At 48.0% G+C, this 21,443-nt stretch overlaps 1 protein-coding gene across 6 annotated transcripts in view; it reads left to right on the top strand.

The window, feature by feature from the left end:
• Anks1a (ankyrin repeat and sterile alpha motif domain containing 1A) overlaps positions 1-21,443 on the top strand; it is a 165,340-nt gene that overhangs the window by 53,860 nt on the left and 90,037 nt on the right. For 4 of the 6 annotated variants that reach the window (XM_036168274.1, XM_036168272.1, XM_036168271.1 and 1 more), the window contains exons 2-8: positions 5,684-5,764; positions 7,556-7,712; positions 9,971-10,033; positions 16,442-16,738; positions 17,443-17,518; positions 17,720-17,821; positions 17,922-18,023. In XM_036168274.1, coding sequence (XP_036024167.1) covers positions 5,684-5,764; positions 7,556-7,712; positions 9,971-10,033; positions 16,442-16,738; positions 17,443-17,518; positions 17,720-17,821; positions 17,922-18,023 — 878 coding nt within the window. The remainder of the gene's footprint in view (positions 1-5,683; positions 5,765-7,555; positions 7,713-9,970; positions 10,034-16,441; positions 16,739-17,442; positions 17,519-17,719; positions 17,822-17,921; positions 18,024-21,443) is intronic. The other 2 variants (XM_036168273.1, XM_036168275.1) reach the window with 1 other exon arrangement.

The raw sequence follows: 21,443 nt of genomic DNA, 5'->3' as shown, positions 1-21,443 counted from the left end.
AGCGTTCAGTGCTCACTGTTGAGGACAGCTGTGGTAGGAGGAAGACCAGCGTTTGTAAATAGCTCTTTTCTTGAGCTGCCAAAAAGGAAGAACGTTGGGTGGAGAGGATGTCACTGCCATCCTGTCCAGAGCTACACTCCAAACAGGGAGATCACAGGTCTCCTTCAGTATTCGAGTTTGCTTGGTCTGCTCCCTCGACCCCGAAATCTCTAGATGGACCTTTTGAGATGCTGGTCGAGGGAGGGGGCTGGAGAGGGCTGGGGTGTGCCTTGTCATCATCATTTCATCTAGTTTGGGGGAGTTTAATGTGGTGTAGGATGTCCAAACGTACTTGCCTCCGCAGTTGTGGAGGAGGAGGACCCTTGCTAAAATGAAGGGCAGCTTGACCCTGAGCTTGGTAGGGGCTGGCGCCCAGTAGGTTGCTAAGCTAGCGAGGCTGCGTGATGCTGCCTTCCCAGCTCCTTCTAGTGTTCCAGTGAGACTCAAAGTCCTTCTCTGGAGGGGTGCCAAGAGCTGCCTCACCAGTGGTTCTGATCTCTCACTGATTGGTTGTGGCTTGATTTTGGACTCTTAACAGCGCTGTTTTATGCTGGAATCTCTTGCATGGGCACTGTCTCTCCCAGATCTTCCAGGTTGTTGCCTTTCCACCCTCTTCTTACCATCAAACACACGCAGGCAAGTTTGCTATTAAAAGTGGCTAGGAGAAGAGAGCTGTAATTGCTGGTGGCTCCTCATTTGGGAGGGGCAGAAGGAGCCGGACTTCATGGGGAGAGTGTCGGGATATGCCTCAGGCTCACTGTAGTGAAGAAGAGCCCTGATGTCAGCTCACACAGATCCCACGCTCTTCACTTCCTCTTAATTCAGCTTTTAATTGACAAGCACACTGTTCTATGTTTTGTTAATTTTTTTGTTTTTTGTTTTTTGAGACAGGGTTTTTCTGTGTAGCCTTGGTGTCTGTCCTGGAACTTACTCTGTAGCCCAGGCTGGCCTTGAACTCACAGAGATCCGCCTGCCTCTGCCTCTCGAGCGATGTATGTTTTGAAATGCACATGCCATGGAAGGACTTAAAGCTTCTGAGTTCCACTTCAGATTCTGCATCTAAATGAGTCTGTCTGGTGTTGGTAGTTGGCCCTTTTCACCCAGCAGTGTCCTCCAGGTTCATTTATTCTGTTGCAAATGATGGAATAGCATTTTTTTTTCAGGGCTGAATAGCGTTCCACTTTCTTGTCCTGATGAACTGTTAATGGACCCTCCTGCTGATTCTGAGCCTTGGCTACTGTAGCGTGGCACCAAGCACGGGAACATGCGTGTCTCACCTACACTCTCAGTCCATTGCTTTGGACAGATGCTCACACATAGTAGTGGGGCTGGTGGGTCCTGGGGTAATTCTCACATTATTTCTAGTCTGTATGGCTGTGCGAGTTTACATTCCCACCAGCAGTGTCAAGGGTGTCCTTTACATCCTTAACCGCCCTTACCTTTCTCAGTTTATGCAATGGCTATTCTGACAGACACAAAATAGTGCTACATAGGTTTGGGTTTGCACTTTCTTAATAACTAGTGACATTGAACAGGTTTTTTTCATTTACCTTGGACCATTTGTACGTCTTGTATAGACTATCATTATAGAGTTGGGAATAGCCTGTTTGCCCAGCTCTTGGGAAGTAGAAGCAGAGTGACCAAGGGTTCAGCGCCATTCTGAGCTGCGTGAGGCCCTATCACAATAGTGAAGGTGTGTTTTTGTGTCCTTTGCCCATCTTTAGCTGAGTTTGTTTTCTGGCACTCAGTTGAGTCCGTGTGTGTCTCAGATGTTAGCTTCTTCTCAGGTCCATGACTGACAGGGGTTTCTCACATTCCTTAGGCTCTTTCTCTGCTGCTTGTCTCTGTGGCTGTTCAGTGGGCTCTTCCAGGACACTTCCTTCCTCAGAGTTCTGAGTCAGTACTGGGGCCTCCTAGAGAGGCCCGCCACACTCAGCCCCTGGTTAGGAACACCTTGGGGCTTTTGTTTTCCTGAAGAGGTCCTTCCATGTAAAAGCCGCTGCTGCGAGAGCACGCGGCTGCCCACGTTCTGAACACCGTGGTACAAGACTGCGTCAACATGGAAGTGTTGGGCACCGTCTGCAGTGCCCCTAGGTTACACTAAACAGTTCTGGGGGCGGGGGGATTTAGCTCAGTGGTAGAGTGCTTGTCTAGCAAGCGTAAGGCCCTGGGTTCGGTCCTCAGCTCCGGGGGGGGGGGGGGGTGGGGAACCAGCTCTTGGAGAGCACTCTTCTACTTTCTCCCGTTTGCAGAGCATCTGTGTCCTGCGTGTTTGTAGTATGGGGTGCTTCGGTTTCAGCGAGGCCCTTCCACATGCTGTCAGCACCAAGTCCCGACATACAAGCCCAGCTTTCCATTTTCATTGTTAATGGCTGTGTCGCATTTCGTTTTGTGGGTGCACCAGCATCCTAACTGCTTGTGCATTGGTGTGCTTGGGCTTCTGGGTTCTCACTCCTAGTGCGGCGACCCTGCGTACGCATGTGCTTTGTGTACATGTACAGATGTCTCTGTTGGAGAGTTGCCTGGAAGTGAAGTTGCTGGCTCCCAGTGAATGCTATTTTTGGTTTTGATAAATGCTGCCAAATTGTCTTCCCAAGGGAATTTACTAACTTAAACTTGTTCCCGTGATGTACTTGCTTTCACAAACACTTGATAACCCCATTCTTTTTGGTTGATCCGATAGGTGGAAAGTCATACATGATGGGTATACTTTGTATTCTCTTTGGCTGCATCAGCTGTCTACTTTTTTTTTTTTTGGTTTTTCAAGACAGAGTTTCTCTGTAGCTTTAGAGCCTGTCCTGGATCTCGCTCTGTAGACCAGGCTGGCCTTGAACTCACAGAGATCTGCCTGGCTCTGCCTCCCGAGTGCTGGGATTAAAGGCGTGTGCCACCAATGCCTGGCACCTTCTACCTTTTAAGGCTATCTCCTAAAGGGCTGAGGGGTTGGTTCAGATCACACACACACACACACACACACACACACACACACACACACACACACACACAATCCCAGCGAAGAGGATTGATAGGCGGGTCACTGGGCTTGCTGGCCAGCCCTGCTGGTTTAGTTGGTGAACCTCAGATCCTAGTGAGAGACCTTGTCTCAAGAGAAAAAGACAGCACCCAAGGGAAACATGGAAGGTTGGCCTCCGTGTCTCCCCTCTACCAATTTCTCAAAAAGCCAAATGTGATGGTTCCTGTAATCTCAGTACTTGGGAGATTGAGGCAGGGCAATTGTGAGTTTGAGGTCAGCCTGAACTACATAATGAGAACCTGCCACCACCACCCCCTAAAAAGAAACCAAAGGGGGGAAAAATCTCAATTTTGACAGTTAGGTGGTGAGATCTGTCCTTACTTGCTGGGGCTGAGTTGATCTGTGAGGTCTAAGATTTTTTTCCCCGTCAGTTCATTAAACTTTGGGGTAGGGTGGGGCGTCAAGTGTTTCAGCAAGTGGAGGGAGAGCTTGTCGCCAAGCCCAGTGAGGGAGTTTGACCACCAGGAGGGAGGAGAGAAGCAACGTCCAAAAGTTGTCCTCCGACCTTCACAGGTGTGCTGTGGCTCACGTGCCCCAGCCTCCAATGTAATTTAACATTTTTTTAAACTTTTGGATGGGGATGAAATGAAAAGTGTCTGATGAGTTCTCCGTGGCAGTGTCTTCACGAGCAAACCTGTCATGTGTGGTTCTGATCGCCCTGACACTGGCTGTGGTCTTTTCCCTGCCTCATTCAGAGATGGGGAGCTGGACTGCTCTGCCTAGGCTGTCGTGACGGCACTTGTTTCTAAGATGTTCCAGGAGTGATCCTGTTTCTAGCACCCGGGGTTAAAGGCTCTGTGCCCAGATGGTTTCGCTGCTGAGCCCTGGTTCCCAAATGAATTCGAATTGGACTGGAGAGATGCTCAGTGGTTAAGAGCATGTGCTCCTGCAGAGGACCTGTGTTCAGTTCTCAGCACACACATGAGATGTCTCACAGCCATCCATAAGTACAGTTCCAGGGAACCTGATAACTCTCCTCTGACCTCTGCAGGCACCAGGAATACAGGTGATGCATAGACATACACACAGGCAAAACACCCATGCACATGCAAACAAATCTAAAACAATCAGCGTAATGACTTTTTATATGAGTGGACAGCAGCTAAGCTGACTTCTGACCCAAAGTGAGCACTGACACTACCCACTTACAGTGGCATTCAAAGGCAGAACCTTTGGGCTGGCCTCACAAACACAGATGTGAAAATTCAAGTATTGTGTTCCAAAGCAGACATGCGGCACAGTATGTACCAGCCGGGCTCTCACAGGCGGCAACAGATAAGGTCACTCCAAGAATGAGAGTAGCTTAATATAGAAGCTGTGGCAACAGTGTGCTTGGGCCATTGGACACGAAAGCCAGTTATGTTTATGGACGCGGAAAATGCATTTTGATTAAACAACTCTCCCTGATAACATTTTAAAAAGGAAAGGGCGGGATGTAGCTCCCTGACAGAATGATTGCCTGGCAGCTTGAGCAAGGCCCTGGGCTTGATCCCCAAAACAATAAAAAATGAAATGTTGGAGGGGTGCTTCCAACCTTCAGTGCTGGCGGAATTAGAAGCAAGCGAGGGGTTGACTTTTGAGGCTTTGGTCTGTGCAGGGAGATGGGAGACAAGTTGGAATTGGGGCTTTGAGGGTTGAAGGAGGTGACATTGCTTTCCTCTACAAGTGTTCCTCATGGAGGTGAGACCTTCAAGCTGTAGATTCTGTCAGTGGGCATACAAACATCCACAGATAAGATGAAGGAGTAGTTTATCCGTCCACAGGAGGTTAACTCCAGGAATCCCTCGTGTAAAATGGTGTGTATCCACCTGATGTGCTTGCAACCGCCTCTTGATCGCTCCTGGTTACTACAGTGTGACTGCTCTGCACATCTTTTCTTTTGCTGTTTGAGACAGGGTATCACTGTGTAGCTCTGGCTCTCCTGGAACTCACTATATAAACCAGGCTGGCCTGAAAAACACAGAGATCAACTTGCCTCCGGAGTGCTGGGATCAAAGGCATGGGTCACCAGACCCAGCCTTATGCAAACAGGTTTCAGACTGTATTGTTTGGGTTATAATAATAAGAAAGGGAGCTATGTGTGTTCAGTAGAGGTGCGTTTTTAATGCCCATTTCAGCCCACAGTAGTTGACTCTGTGAATTCAGAATCTCATGTTCCCCTCCGCCAACTGTCTTTTTGAAGGAAGGGGACATCGTCTGGTTTGTGTCTCAACTCATGTATCCTGATGCATATTTGACACTGTAGGGTGCTACCTTGGTCTGTGATCTGTATTGAGGTAGTTCCTGGCTTCACTCACCAGAACAGGGTGATGCTCAGCACCCATGTCTGGCTGGGTGGCTTGGTTTTGTGCCGTTTGGGTGAATCTCTGTGAGTTGGGTGGGAGCCCTCAGAGGCCTAAGATCAAAACTGAGTAAGTGATGCAGCCCAGATGAACTGGTCCTTCCTTGGGTTGATACTGTGGCCTAGTCATTAAGCTCCTTGCTCAGTAGGCCACTCTAGGTGCTAGGCACCACTGTCCAAAGTCTGTGGAAGCTTCTGGTTTGATTATCTACTATAGCACTACCCATGTGTCTCTTCAGCCTTTGAAATCTCTCTTTTTTTCTTACCAGCATGTGGAGAGGGCCAAACGTGAACTGCGTAGACAGCACCGGCTATACTCCATTACACCACGCTGCTTTGAATGGCCACAGGTAAGAACCAGGGCCCCTCTCCCGCCCACCCTGCCCCACCCTAGAAAGATCTTTAGACACCAGTGAATTTCACCTTTTCTCCTGATGATCCCTTCCTGTCTGGAGTGTTCCAGCAACACACAATGGTGCTAACTGTGAAGACCAGACTCGGGGCAGCCAGATCATAAAGATCCTGGCCCACAGGTGTCTGTCCCTGATGAACACAGTAGATTGGGGGGGATGGGGGGCATGAGAGACTGGCTTTCTGTCTGGATAGCCGTCACTCTTTCCTCCTAAGAGCAGCCTTGTGAACATTGTGAACCATTCCTAATAGAGACAGAAAATACCTCTGTGGCCCACTTAACCCTTGTAAGTCTAAGGAGGTTTTTAGAACTTGAGTGTGGAAAGTTTTCTGGAGAAGATGAACTCGGGAGTTGAGAGTCATCAGTGGACAACATCAAAGGCTCGGTGCAGCACAGGTGCGGTCGTGGGGTGTCGGGTGAGTTTGCCCAGCTGTGGAAGAGCAGGAACAACAGGGAAGGAAGGATGGTGGGGAGTCAGGAGTAAAGTCCTAGGAAGAGGGGCTCTGTGGGTAGTTCTGGGGAGCAGGGACCAGGCGCTCCCTGATATTTTCCTGCCCTTTCTCTTTGGTGCTGACCTCATGCTTTGCCACCACCCCATACCCTCAGCCCTCATTTTATACAAGCAAGGAACAGACCCACACACTTTGCAGATTCTGTCACTGGTCCGGTGTGGGGCCGCTTGGCGGTCTGCCACGGCAGTGAGCTCTTCTCAAGTCGGATGTGGACACGTTTCTTTTCTGAAATGACTTTAAAGCTAAAAGCCGAACCTGACTTTTATCCCTGGGACCCACATGGTAGATGTAGAGAACTGACTTCCGAAAGTTGTCTTCCCACCTCCATACGTGCTCCATGGCACGTGGTGTATGCACAAAGAAAGAGTAGAAATAGATTGAGACCCTCTCAAGTAGTGGGGAAGTCCGAATTAAGGTGACTCCTCAACTCAAAGGTGGCAGTTTGCTAGCCAGGTTCCTCTCCAGGGCCTGTTTGTATTCACAGGGAGGATTTTCTTTGGCCTTGTGTACCTGGGGATAATTACACATTTGAATCTGCTTCATTAGCAATGTCACCTAGAAGAAAGCCAGAGTCGTCTTTTTGGAGCTATGAGATGATGCTCTGTGCATCTGGCTTATGTCTGTGACCTTGATTTTGCTCTGTCCCCTTTCAGCTCCCACATCCCCAAGGCATTGGAATAGGTAGTGAGGAATGTCCCTCTGCCCTGCCTAATTGCCTTTGTGTAAATGCTGAATGGTATCTAAATATCAAAACTAGGGAGTACTGCACTTTAGACTAGGAGTCCAGGTGTTTTCTTTTTTTTCTTTTTCTTTTTTTGGGTTTTTCGAGACAGGGTTTCTCTGTGTTGCTTTGTGCCTTTCCTGGATCTCGCTCTGTAGACCAGGCTGGCCTCGAACTCACAGAGATCCGCCTGCCCCTGCCTCCCGGAGTGCTGGGATTAAAGGTATGCGCCACCACCGCCCGGCATCAGATGTTTTCAAAGTAGTGGGAAATAGATGGATTATCCAGAAAGGCTCACAGGAAGGTTAGTCGTTGTTCACAGTGAGTCAGCCACCTAAAGCCACATCAGTGGCTGTGGGGCTTTAGAAGAAGGTCTGGCAGTGAGCCCCGAGAAGGAGGTTAGCCACATGGAGAGGTGATGTCAGAGAGGACTCTGCAGTGCACCCCTGGAAAGACCTCTGGTTCTGTAAGCTCATGCTGATCTTTTGCTTTCTAGGGATGTGGTTGAAGTTCTTCTGAGGAATGACGCGCTGACCAATGTTGCTGATTCGAAAGGCTGCTACCCACTGCACTTGGCAGCATGGAAAGGGGACGCCCAGATAGTGCGCTTGCTCATCCACCAAGGGCCCTCGCACACCAGAGTTAACGAACAGGTTGGGAGAGAGACTGTCCGCCTCCCCAGCTGTGGCCAGACTGTGCCCCATTCAGTCCTGGGCATATATAGCTCAGGACATAGTTCCTCCATTCCCTAGGCATGGCCCCCTCATCACGAGTAGTGGGGAGATTGTGTTCTGGAGGATGCATTTTTGTTTTGTTTTTCAAGACCGTTTCTCTATGTAGCCCTGGCTGTCCTGGAACTTGATCTGTAAACCAGGCTATCCTTGAGTTTAGAGATCCGCTGGGGTCAAAAGCATGTGCTACCATGCCAGGCCTGGAGGATACATTTTATATGCAGTTGAACTAGATTTGCATGCAGATTTGAACTAGAATTGTACACGTGCACAGTGACATACATGCATAGTCTCACAGTATAAAATTTGATGCAAATCTTTTAAAATGATGGGGTTTCAAACTCAAGGGATTACATAATTATAATTTGTGCTTATACCATCAACATGCAGCACAGTATTCCTGGTACTCACAGTGCCCTGTGAGCTGTCTTGTCATGTTACACACATCAGAATGTGCAGAAGTAAAAGTATTTGTGCTAGTACTGAAAAAATGAGCTCACAGCTCAAAACCATGTAGATGCAGGTCAGAGGTGATCCAGTGCAATGAAGATCTTTTTTTTTTTTTTTTTTTTGGTTTTTCAAGACAGTGTTTCTCTGTTTAGCTTTGGACCGTGTCCTGGAACTCACTCTGTAGCCCAGGCTGGCCTCGAACTCACAGAGATCCACCTGCCTCTGCCTCCTGAGTGCTGGGACTAAAGGCGTGCGCCACCACCGCCCGGCTCGAAGATCATTTTCATGATGTCCTCTGAGGCTGCTTTAAGAGTGAACGTACTTTGAAAAAAAACACAGTTATTAGAAAGGCATCATTAAGGAAAACTGTCTACCTAGATTTGTTAACACATGCCTGTCACCTCAGCACTTGGAAAGTACAGACCGAAGGATCAGCGTTCCAAGGTCATCTTTGACTACATAGTTAGAGGACAGCCTGGGCTACATGAGACCTTGTCTTGGGAAGGGAGGGAGGGAAAAATTACCTAAGCTAGCTGTGGTGGTTGGTGTACAGCCTGCATTCCCACACTCAAAAGGCTGAGGCAGAAAGTTGAGAAGTTCCAGGTAAGCCTAGACTCCATCATGAGACCCCAATCTGAAAAGAAAAAGAGAATCAGGGAGACCTCACAAGGCCTCTCTCTGCATTGAAGTGCTCTTAGGATAGCTAGCTTCTTTGTTCTTTGGAGAGATTTCCTTAGGAAGGCTCTGTGAATCCCACCTCTAGTTGGGTCCCCGGATGCAGGTCCTCTGGGGATGCAGGTCCTCTGGGGATGCAGGTCCTCTGGGGATGCAGGTCCTCTGGGGATGCAGGTCCTCTGGGGATGCAGGTCCTCTGGGGATGCAGGTCCTCTGGGGATGCAGGTCCTCTGGGGATGCAGGTCCTCTGGGGATGGAGGGGAGGTTTGTCTGTGCCCTGTTCCTGCCATCTGCACTATGCTGCTCCTTCTCAGGGAGCGCAGGGCTGGCTTCCTCATCCGGGTTGTTCAGCTCTTTGGAATGTCAGGTTCTTCCTCAAAACTTAGGGTGCCATCTGACAGGTCCACAGGTCAGCAAGGCCCACACAGGTTTCCACTGAGCTGCCAGAGCGTGACCACGAGGGTGACAGTGCGCTTGCCGCTCTGGAACCCAAGTGCAGTTCTCCTGATTGAAACCGCAGCTTTCTCTCCTCTCTGAAAGAAGTGCGCAGAGAAGCTTGCTTATAACTAATATTCTTCAATGTTGAAAAAAGTGCCCACCCATTGAAGTCGTCCTTCTCACTTCAGCAATTTTCAGCAATCATTGCTAATCCTGTCTTCGCCCACTTTGCCTTGAAACACAGCTGCTTGGGTTTTTGAGCCACTTGAGTGTGCTAGCTTGTCTTGCTCACTGCTGCCTCCTGCCTAGAGTAGGCAAAGATAGGTGGATGCCAGCCCCGGGCTTGACTATCACAGGCGGGGGGCTGGGAAGGATGTCCAAAGTAGCTGGAAGAACCGAACGGACCCAGGCAATTACAGACGTGACAGTGATTTTAAAGCCATCGTGTGGCTCCACTGGGTAGGAGTGAGCGCCCCTGGAGCTGCCCTCCCTGTAACTCTCTCGGGCCCCTGAGCTCAGATCTAGGTTGTTTAGCCTTGGGCCCCCAGGGCTACATATTGCTTTGATGTATTTCATCCATTTTATCATCACATTGTCTTTTCCTCTCCTTTTTATAGAATGCTCTTGAGATCAAAGAACTCAAAAAGTACGGCCCCTTTGACCCTTATATCAATGCCAAGGTGTGTACATCACGGCCAGGACCCCACATCGTCCTGTGTTTGTCCATGCTGCGCCTCTGTCCGCCTGCCCAGGCTCCTCTTCATCACCCTCCAGCTGCCTGCCTCAGCCCATCTGCTTTTGGCTTGTCTAGGGAAAGCACAGCACAGGGGCCGAGGCTTTATTTTTAAAACCATCCCGTCCAGGAGAGGTGGGGACCATCTGAAGGAGCAGGAATAAGAACTAGCACCTCACCGTAAGCCTGCTGTGTGCTCGCAACTCATAAGGTCACGGGGAGCCAGCAAAGAGGCCCATCAAACAAGCCCGCTCACTTGCCATAAGCACAGAAAATGGTTGCAGTGTGCTTCTTGAAATTAAAGCTTTTTCCTTTTCATCTGCTCTCGCAGTTCTTTTGAAGTAGAATCTGACTTTCTTTCAGGTTTCCGTGGCCACAGTGGTGGTGTGGGACATAGGTGACCGCACTTCGTTCTTTCAGAGGCTCTTCCGGGGTGGGCCTTTCTTCGTGGTGCTTACAGCTCAGTCAGTCTCTAATATCACTTCTCTTTCTGCTTCCTCACTGTTGACCCCGAGGGCTCTGAAAGAGAGCCGCAGGGCACGGCCTGGTGCCCGGGAGCAGCAGTGGTTTCCTGGACCCACATGACCAGCTACTGTCTTACCAGGAGACTTCTCCGTAAAGAGACAGGGCTTAGGAGGTGGTGGGTATGGCTTCTTCTTGTCCTCACATGCTAATTTTTTTTTTTTTTTTTTTTTTTGAGCTGAGAATCGAACCCAGGGCCTTGCGCTTGCTAGGCAAGCGCTCTCCCACTGAGCTAAATCCCCAACCCCACATGCTAAATTTTTATCGCTGAGTTTTACTCAGATAAATTTTGGGCTGATGCGCACGCACATGCTTTTTGCCCCTCTGTCTCTGTCTCTCCCCAATCTCTGTCTCTCCCCAATCTCTGTCTCTGTGTGTGTGTCTCTCTCTGATCCAGCTCCGTGTGTGTATGTGTGTGTGTGTGTGTGTGTGTACACGCACTCTCTAAGCTGTGCTGTCTTCCAAGCTCTAAGCTGCTTTCTGAGCACAGTCTGGAGTTTGCTCTAGGTGCTAAATCGTCCTGGTTGGTGCTCTGTGCTTGCTCAGAATGCAGCTGTCCTGGGGAAGGGAAGCATTCATGCTTCCAGTGTTTGATATGGCAGGCAGGGGCATCATCCCTGTCATCAGTCATGTCATGGGATGATTTTGGAGGACCATTGCTGGTAGAGAAGCAGTTTGATCTGAGGCAGCCGATACATCCGCTCTGTCCTGGTGTATTCTCTCTGCGTTCTCAGAATCAAATAGGGACACTTTATTGGAGCAGAGCACTGGAGTGGAGACTTGCCAGCCAGGCTTACTCCCTAGGCCTGGAGTTCTGGACTGCTGACCTGAGGAAATGTGTTTTCTCTGAGCCTCAGTTTCCTCTTTTGTAAAATGGGATGTTACTACCTTCCCTATTGGGTTGTTTTGGAGTCAGGTTGATAAAGGATCTGGTAACTAACAATATATGAGATGGTCTGAAGTTCCTGTGCAATCTGTGGGGTTTGTTGTTGTTTATGGAGACAGGTCCTCACTATGTAGTTCTAGCCATAGACCAGGCTGGCCTTAAACTTCAGAGACCCTTCTTCCTCTGCCTCCCAAGTGCTGGGCTTAAAGGTGTGTGCCACCATGATGCCTCAATACCTGCGCTATTCTGAAATGTGATCTGTTTCCAGTGCTGCTGGGTGATTAGCGAAGTGTCGCTCAGTGTGCTCAAGCTTCGGTTTGGCGAGGAGTGGCCTGCGGTAACTGTCTCCACTTGTGATTCAGCTGGCTTCTAGAGTTTGGATTAGTGCTGGGCCTTTGGTTCTTGGAAGTGCTTTCCCTAGCATTTGATTCCGTGGACAGAGAAGAAAGTAGGTTGTAAGTTGGTGAACACTTGCGTCTGGAAGTGCTGCCCTGCGCTTTCTTCCCTCGGGTTGTGTGTGCTGAGGATGCAGACCCTTCTGGAGCTGACTGGGTCCCACACCCCTAGGTTTTGTCCTGACTTGAGCGGGGTTGACTAGCCTGGCCCATGGCTAGGAATTGCTTTACTCAAGTGTATGTGAATGCTCAATCCTGGCTGGCTGGCCCAAGTACAAACTTCGAAGTCTCGGGCACTGCTTCCGGATCAGACGTGGAGTTTCAAGCTCTCCTGTCCCCTTTCAACACCTTTGTCATCATAAGTCAGGAGAAATGAAGCTGAGTCCTAGCAATGGTGGGACTGTGAGAACCGGGCACCCCTTGTAAGACGGCTTCCCCTTGCCGGGCTTTCTTCCACAAAGCAAGCAGCATAGGCAGACGTGTTTGGGGTAGATGAGTTTTTCTGACCATTCACGTCCCAGAGCTGGAAGGACCTTGAATCTGATTGGCCTGACTGCATCAGGAGCACCAGAAGCCGTTAGAGAGATCTCCATGGGAAGGACCTCCAGCTTGGGAGGGCTTGTCGACCAGGGCTCTGGACCGTGGCATGTGCGTCTTGTGCAGAGCAGTGACTGTTCTGTCCTTTGTCTTTTCTCTGTCCCTCTGCAGCAGTGGCCGTAGCCGGTGGTGATGTGTATGAGATTAAGCTATTCACATCTTGGTTCCAAAAACTTAGATTTAGTATTAATTGAGATCTGAGAACAAAGACATTCACTTACAAACACCGTGGGGCACCCCTGTATCCTGGCACTCTTACTGAAAGTCTGAGGCTAGCCTGGCTCTGTAGTGAGTGACAGGCCAGCCAGAGAGCGTGGTGGGACCTTGTGTGGAAACAGTAAGGAGACTGATGTAGTCACTAAATTCAGTAAAGTCAAAGTTTCCTAATATGCTGCCCATGTCCACATTTTGTCACTTGTCCTCATGTGTCAATTAGTCATTTTCTTACCTTTTCCCTTCCCCTTCCCTCCCTCCCTCCATCCCTCTCCTTCTCTCCCCTCCCATCTGTCATTCTTACACCCTCCAGCCATGATGAAGTACTTGTGTGGGACAGGGATGCCATAGACATGGTATCCTTCTCAGTATGTCATCAGGTCACAGACTGTCAGTGGTGTTGCAGATGGTTTTGTTCCTTAGGGAAATGGGCACTGAAGGTGCAGCTCAGGAGAGTCTCACATGCTAGGCAACCACTCTGCCACTAAGTAAAATACCCCCAGCCCTTGTTTTGAGACAAGTTCTGGCTGTAAAGTCAGAGACCCTTCTTCCAAGGCTGGTCTTGAACTCACAATCCTCCACAATCCTCCATTCTCCTACCTTAGTCTCCTGAGTGCTGGGATTATAGGTGTGTCCTACCTACCAGCGGGATTTTAAATAATAGTTTAGTATGCCCTTCTGCTCTATCAGCTTTCTTGGCCAGGTCTGAGGTTGGGCCAGTTACTGGTTAGTTTTAAGCTCTGTGTAGTTCCCAGATGAATCTTGAGATGTGCTCGTCTGAACCAACTTTCCACCTGGAGGGGTCCTTGCTGTTACCTGCACAGATGGTCCTCCATTTTCTTTCTATGTTTTCCCAATAATAGTCAGAATTACCTGCTGCCCAGCACATGTCCCTGGGCTGCTAGTTGCAGTTTCTCAGCTGGGCTGGTGTGTCTTTCTCCTGTCCACTTTGGTTCTGCAGGAGGGAGCTAAATTCTTCTTTGCTGTCATGGGATCAATCTTCTCTTTTCTGTCTTCTTAATTTTGTACCAACGGTTCTTCCCAGTCAGGTCTCCAGAACCTGCACCACAGTTGCAGATATCTACAGCTCTGGCTCCTTTCCACAGACTGACCACGGGGAACATGTGAGCCTGACTGTGATGGGATATTCCCCGTGGACACACTCTGTATGATTTTCTCTGCTCACTTATGAATGTGTATATCTGTGAATCACATGTATCATCTGAAATCCAGTAGACTCTACCGAGAGCAGACCCCCATTTTCTTAGACCTGTAGCGGGGAAAACCTAATCTCAAGGTGAGTGGGGAGGGAGGGTTAGTGAAAGGCTTTAGTATCAAGTTCCAGGCTAGCTTGGACCTTCCCTCAGTGCAGAGTAAGATGATTACCGCAGTGTTGTTCAGAAGGGGTCAAAGGGAAGTATTCCTCACGACTGCGTTCTGCGCTCTCCATGGGATCCCTGCCCCTCTCAAGGGTCCATGAATCAGAGGACTCCTTAACCTGACAGCGCTCAGCTCCAGCAAACCAGGAGAGCATGTGGTGGTGGTGGCCAGTGCTCAGCCATGGTGATGTGGTCACCACAGACAAGCTCAAGAAAGCTAACCACCAGCCCGTGTCTGGCAAAATCGATACACTCTCAGATGCTTCCACACTGTGCCAGTGAGGTGTGGTTAGATGGTGTTTAACACTAGGCAGGCAGTGTGCCAGGGCTGACCAAGATTGTACCTTAGCAGGGCAGCTTTGGGACAGCTGTCTTCATTCCAACAAAAGCCAGAGAAAAACCAATAAACACACCTAAAAGCACTCACTATATCTTTCTGCTTCATCGTTTTGGTGGGGTCCATCAGGGACTAAACCCAGGGCCCCAAGTGTGCTAAGCTTGTGTTCTGCCACTGAGCCGTATTTCCAGCATGTCTTTCTATCTCTGTCTCCCTCCGACCTACCCCTCCTTCCCTTCCTCCCTTGCTGGATAATTTGTCTTTAGTGTTGTAATTTTTCTTTTGTAATTCTGGATGTTGGGAGGCACCATGGCTGTAAGGATTTGATTCAGAGTCACAACAGGTTTTACTGGATGGAGTTTTGTTGAGAATGAGCTAACTGGTTGGCCTGCGAAAGCTGAGGTAGAGAACTCAGACTTTCTTAGACTTCTTTGGGTTGCGCTTTCCGGAAAGCTCCTGTGAGCGCTGTTGAAGTAGCTGTGTTTTTTCACAAGGAAGTAAAGTGACATCCCTGAGTTTGCTCAGGGGCCTTGGGCCCTAGCTTGGTAGGAGGTGGGCATGCCCAACGGCCACAGGGCGCCCCATGAGTTTGCTTTCCCCCGGCCACTGAAGACTGTGTCCTGCGGCTGCTTTTGTTGACGCTCTGGCACTATCCGCACAGGTCTGCGGCTTGTTTATTTGTTTATTTGTTTTTATCTTCGCATGTGATCCTGCTGCCACTTAAAACAGTTTTTTGCTCTCACTCCAGCTGCTTGGGGCCTTGGTCTCAGCAGCTCTGAATCTTTCTCATCCATTTTTGTGTAGCTGGGAAAAAGAGCCAAAACGATGCAGTCAAAAGCAGATGGAATTGATGCATGTTTGGGTAACTCTTCACCTGTTCATTTTAACGTCACTAACAATTAAAACAACTGTAGACATAGTTAATTTGTAACTTTTGGCGACTGAAAGGTGCACAGTATTGAGTCAAGACAGGCCCTCTCAAGCCTTGTCTTCCCCAAAGTAGCAGAAGCTGCCTGGGTAAACTGAGGACTCCGAGACTTGCGAGAGCCATACCGTCATCAGTGCTTCTCCGAAAAGAGAGGCTGTGAAAAGCTGTCGGCTTCAATTATATGTCATCAGTCTCAACGAAGAACGTGATTGACATGACTCACGGTTCACTCTTGACAGTTGAAAAGCACAAAGTTCCCTAATTTTGCCCCAGACTCTATCCTTGAGACAAAATTGTCACCGGAGGAGGCCCTCAGACTGGAGTTGAGTGGAGGGCAATGTTGCGTTGGAATATTTTGCACCTCTCACACCAAACGCCCCAGAGCCTGTCCCTTTCTTACGTGAGAAGGCTTTCCCAGCGTGCTCTCTGTCTTATGCAGTAGAAGCTGCATGCACTGCCCCACGTGCCCTTCTGCAGTAGGCATGAGGGCAGGATAGCGTCCCGAATTCTCTCAGACCTGAGCCTGTGCCTTCCTCCTCAGAAATGGCTGCCAGCTGCTACTTGAGAGTGGTTTGCGGTGCTCTGCTCTGTTCCTTTCTCTGCTGGCTGATTGATTTGCATGCCAGAAGCTGCAGATGACAACCTCCCTTTAAAAAGCTGTGTGGAAGGCTGTGGCTGGTGGATAAACCCAGAATCAGAACCACAGGGTTGAACAAAGAAATGCTTGTAAAGCCAATTGAAGTTTAATGAAACAATGGCAGTAATATGGTATTCATACATGCCAGGGCGTCTACCAAATGCCTGCCAAATTCCCTTGTTCCCTCTCCTTCAATATGGAGATGCGCCCTTGAAGGCACACAGGGACTGCAAATGTTCAGGGAATGCTCCCCTCCTGCAGGGACTGGGGGCAGATGTGGCCAATGGGAGCAATCAGGCTTGATTGTTGGGGGCGGTGCCTGGAATCTGACTCCTGTAAGTTCTGAAGTATTGCTGCTATTTTTCTCATTTAAATTTCAGTGGTTTTATGGGTAATTATACAGGCAGATGTTAGTTCCCCACCCCACCCCTTTCTGATATGCTGTGCTTGTTAACCCTCAGAACAACGACAACGAGACTGCCCTGCATTGTGCAGCACAGTACGGCCACACGGAGGTAGTGAAGGCTCTGTTGGAGGAGCTCACGGACCCCACCATGCGCAACAACAAGTTCGAAACCCCTCTGGACTTGGCAGCGCTGTACGGGCGGCTGGAGGTGGTGAAGATGCTGCTGAGTGCGCACCCCAACCTCCTGAGCTGCAGCACTAGGAAGCACACCCCCTTGCACTTGGCCGCAAGGAATGGCCACAAGGCTGTGGTGCAGGTCCTGCTGGACGCCGGCATGGATAGCAACTACCAGGTAGCAAGGCAGACACCTCTCGTGGCGCAGGGACGCACAAGCACAGTGCTTCTGGGCTGTGTGTGTTGAGCACGTTTCACATCACATTCCCGTGCTTCTGCTTGTCACTCGGCTGTCACTGCTGTGACACCTTAGAGGCAGATGAGCTCTGTGGAGTGAGTCTAGTGTTTTTGCTTGTTTCTTTTCAGGGTATGAGATAAAGTCTTTAAACTCTGAAAAGAAGCGCTTGTGGGCCATCTCAAAAACAGAAAGGTTCATTATCTTCCCATACATGCCCCACCCACCCAACCACCCACCCAGGGCCATCTTTTTGCACTGCCAAAGCCTCCACTGCCAATGTGATTTAGCATTCCCCTGTGATGGCAGGTTTCTCTCGGTCAGTACTTCCTTAAGCTTGGCGTTGACTCTCCGAGGGTGCCCTGAGGTGCTTTTATTCCCTCTCCCAGGAAGGTGGAGCTTGGTCAAGTTTTACTGGCATCCCTACAAGCAGTGGGGGCTCATGCACGTGGCCTGCGATAGCACACAAGTGGTCTTGCTGTGTGGACCTTGGTGGTGTTAGAACCCATCAAGAAATGGTGGGAAGATGAAGCCCCCAGAGGCTGTGTGTAACTTAGTTGCCAACCCTCCTTATCCGTGTCCCGTTTGTCATGTGACACACCCAACTGTTCTCATGATGTGCTGCTGCGCTCTTGTTTGCCTTCCAGACGGAGATGGGCAGCGCTTTGCATGAGGCTGCTTTGTTTGGCAAGACCGATGTGGTGCAAATTCTGCTGGCGGCAGGTGAGGTCGGCAGCGCTGATCCCACGTGCCAGGTGCTGTTTGAGCCCAGCGTATATGTGTGGTTAGAGCAGTGTGACTTGGTCCTGGAACACTAGACTGTGATGACTGTGGGTGAAGAATGTGGGTTGTGCTGCTATGGGTAGCCTTGGACTTGCCTAAAAATGCTCCCTTTCCTGGTCCACCACCTGCTGTCCTTTCCAGGAATCGATGTTAACATAAAGGACAATCGTGGACTGACTGCCCTGGACACTGTGCGGGACCTGCCTTCGCAGAAGAGCCAGCAGATAGCCGCACTGATAGAAGGTCTGGGTCACTGCACATCCGGGGACCAGGGATGGCTAACCTACAATGCACTGTACTTGGTATAGCCTCTATCTTTTTTTTTAACTGTCTTTCCTTACAGATCACATGACTGGAAAAAGAAGCATGAAAGAAGTAGACAAGGCCTCCACAGCCCAGCTACCTCTCCTCTCCGGCACAGATGCCATAGCACCAAAGTCTCAGGGTGAGGTGTTCCTTCACAGCCAGGAAAGAGGTGCAGCCTGAGGAGTCAGTCATTCTCAGGCAAAATGGGGAATTCTTAATTCAAATAATAGTTGCAGGGCATTATTAGGACTTACTCAGTTCAATTGTCTCCATGCTACCTGAAATTTTAGCAGGCACAATGTAGCTTTTTTATGGGTATTATCTGTCCCACTTTATCTTTTTAATTAAAAAAAAAATTTTTTTTTAATTAAGACAGGCACATGTTTTAACCCCGGCACTTGAAAGACAGAGGCAGGCAGCTCTCTGTGAGTTCCAGACCAGCCTAATCTACATAGCTAGTTCCAGGCTAGCCAGGGTTACAGAGTAAGACCCTGTCTTTAAAAAAAAAAGAAAGAAAAAGAAAAAAGAAAGAAAGAAAGGAAAACAGTATATATCTATGTTATGCATATGGCCAGGTGTGTTTATGTGCGCTGCATGCATGCAGGAACCCATAAAGGTCAGGAGAGGGTGTTGGGTCCTGTAGATGGTTGTAAGCTGCCTTGTGGGTGCTGGGAACTGAGCCTGGGTCCTCTACAATAACGGTAAGTGCTCTTAACTCAGCCATTCCTCTAGCCCCGCGTCTGCTTTATTTTGGCCTCTACTTCTGTAGGGATGTGTAATTGGCAGGATCAACTTAGAACTTCCCTTTCTATACCAAAACACTTGGCAGCACTTTGGGAACAGTTGGGCCAATGAGTGTCTGCTGGCTAGTCCTTGCCTACGTGGCAATTATGGCAATAAATCGTTGGTATGGAGGTGGTCTGGGTGGTAGGTATTCATCATCAGCAGAATTCTGTAGTTGGTCTTTTTACTCTTTGGGGGCCCACCACCCAGTTCCCAAATAAATACACAGAGACTTGTTCTTTCTTTGAATGCCTGGCCTTAGCTTGGCTTGTGTCTAGTCAGCTTTTTTTTTAACTTAAATTATCCTATTTCTCTTTAATTATGTTTTGCCTCTGGGCTTTTTACCTTTCTTTATTCTATATGTCTTTCTTCCCTTCTTATTCCATGGCTGGCTGTGTGGCTGGGCGGCTGACCCCTGGTGTCCTTCTCTTCTTCTCCTTTTCTTGATCCTCCCCCTTCTTCGAGCTTGGATCGCTCCTGTTTATTCTCTCTGCCTGGTGGCCCCTCCTATCCCTCTCCTGCCTAGCTTTTGACCATGCAGCTCTTCATTAGACCAGTCTAGTGTTTTAAACGGGCAAAGTAACACAGCTTTACAGAGTTAAACAAATGCAACATAAAAGAATGTAACATATCTTTGCATCATTACACAAATATTCCACAGCATAAACAAAAAACCTGGTCTACAGAGTGAGATCCAGAACAGGCACAAAACTACACAGAGAAACCTTGTCTCAAAAAAAAAAAAAAAAACAAAAACAAAAACAAAAACAAAAAAAAGAATTACATTTACAATATTCAGTTCATTTGTATTTTTGAAAGTCAGAAAATACTTCATTATTGTTCTTATCTTAGTGATTCCAAAGTTCTGTACTTTCTTTCATAACTAAGAAAAACTACAAATATAACTATTTAGTCTTCAGCTCCATCAAAGACTCCAGAAGGAGGTAATATTACCTAACAGCAGAGACATTTGGCTGTCTGGACAGTCACCCAAAGTTCCTCTGCACCATTGAGGCATCCATCTTTGGCCTGCAGTGAAGCAGGAAATTTGAAGGACTGTCCTGCCTTATTTTGGCAAAATTCAGCAGTCTCTTTCCTCTCTGTCCTGCAGAATATCTGGCAGAATCTTCTGTGAAGCAGGAATCTCGAAGGACTGTCCTGCCTTGTCTTAGCAAAGTTCAGTGGTCTTTTCCTATGTGTCTTGCATGTCTAGTCTGTACAGCATACTGTCAGTCAAGGCAAGAACAGTTTCTTGCCCAAATGGCTAGCCTTGCCACATTGAAAGCAAACTCCATATGGAGTTTCTTTGATGCCCATAATCTTTTTATGAAGTAAATTGGTGCTGCCAGGAGCAGATGTGTCTCATTGTCATGAAAAACCTTAGGTTATTAAACATCTTAAATGCTATATTATGTAGGTCTTTGAAGTGTTTGAAAATCACCTGTCTAAAATATGCCTGTTTAACCTTGAAAACATACCTAATGTGACTATAAGTTTGATTATTGTAGATTAACTACTAACCTCATTTCTTAATTATATATTGCATTTTTAAATGAACTGCATAAGCACAATACCCAAATAAGTAGAAATGTATATACAGTGTAACAAAAATAACTGTAAATTTATATCAATATACCAAAATCCATGCCAGTGCAAAATGTCTGAGTATAATAGTTGTCTTTTTATGCTATATTCTTATATTCCCCTAAATGATAACCAACATCTCTAACCCACCAAATAACCTCTTGGGAATGTGGGTATTGTTCTGTAGACTGCTTCTTGTTGTCTGTGGGTGAAGGCATCTTTAGGAGTCCCTAAGGAAATTGAGATAATGGTCACGTCCTGGGAAGACCAGCTGCAACCTTTTTTGATATATATCACCTGTCAAGATTCAGGAGGTCTTCCCCATCAAACCTGATCCATATCAACCTGGAAGCAATCTCCAGCCTCTTGTTTTCTGTGGAAACAAAAGCAAAATAAAACCTGTTCTCAAAGCAATGCATTTTTTTTTTTTTTAGTTCCATTTTAAAGTTAAGGCATTCTTTTTTTTTTTTTTTTTTTTTGAGCTGAGGATCGAACCCAGGGCCTTGTGCTTGCTAGGCAAGCGCTCTGCCACTGAGCTAAATCCCAGCCCAAGTCATTCTTAAAATATCCAGGCTGGTTTATTTCAGCAGTCCCTCTTTCAATCCCATGTCTCTCAGCAGCTGTCATTTGCTTATCAGCAATCAAAGTTCAGAATCCAGACTCACTGTGTATTTCCCATCTCTATGTGGCTTATTCTTTTTTTTTTTTTTTAATATTACTTCTCTCTTTAAAAACTTATTTTTTAAAATTTTTAAAGATTTATTTATTTATTATGTATACAGCATGTATGTCTGCAGGCCAGAAGAGGGCACCAGATCTCATTACAGATGGATGTGAGCCACCATGTGGGTGCTGGGAATTGAACTCAGGACCTCTGGAAGAGCAGCCAGTGCTCTTAACCTCTGAGCCATCTCTCCAGCCCAAAAACTTATTATTTTTAAACTACTTACTTTTTTTCTAAGACTGTCTATATCCTTTCTCTTTTCTTTCTTAAGTCTATGCACATTGTTAAACACACTGTAACCTGTTTAGAATGGTTTTGTTTTTTTTTAATCGAATCTGTCTTTACTGTGTATCCCTGTCCTTTTCTGACCACACGAGCCTTTAAACTGCTAAGTGGTGTGGCTAGGACCTCTGCCACAGCCTTGGCAGCTGGCTCTGCCTGCTTCTAGGGTCTTTGAGAACCAAGCCT

The sequence above is a fragment of the Onychomys torridus genome, chromosome 18 (assembly GCF_903995425.1).
Source record: "Onychomys torridus chromosome 18, mOncTor1.1, whole genome shotgun sequence".
Lineage (NCBI taxonomy): Eukaryota > Metazoa > Chordata > Mammalia > Rodentia > Cricetidae > Onychomys > Onychomys torridus.
This window is presented reverse-complemented; position numbering and strand designations above follow the sequence as displayed.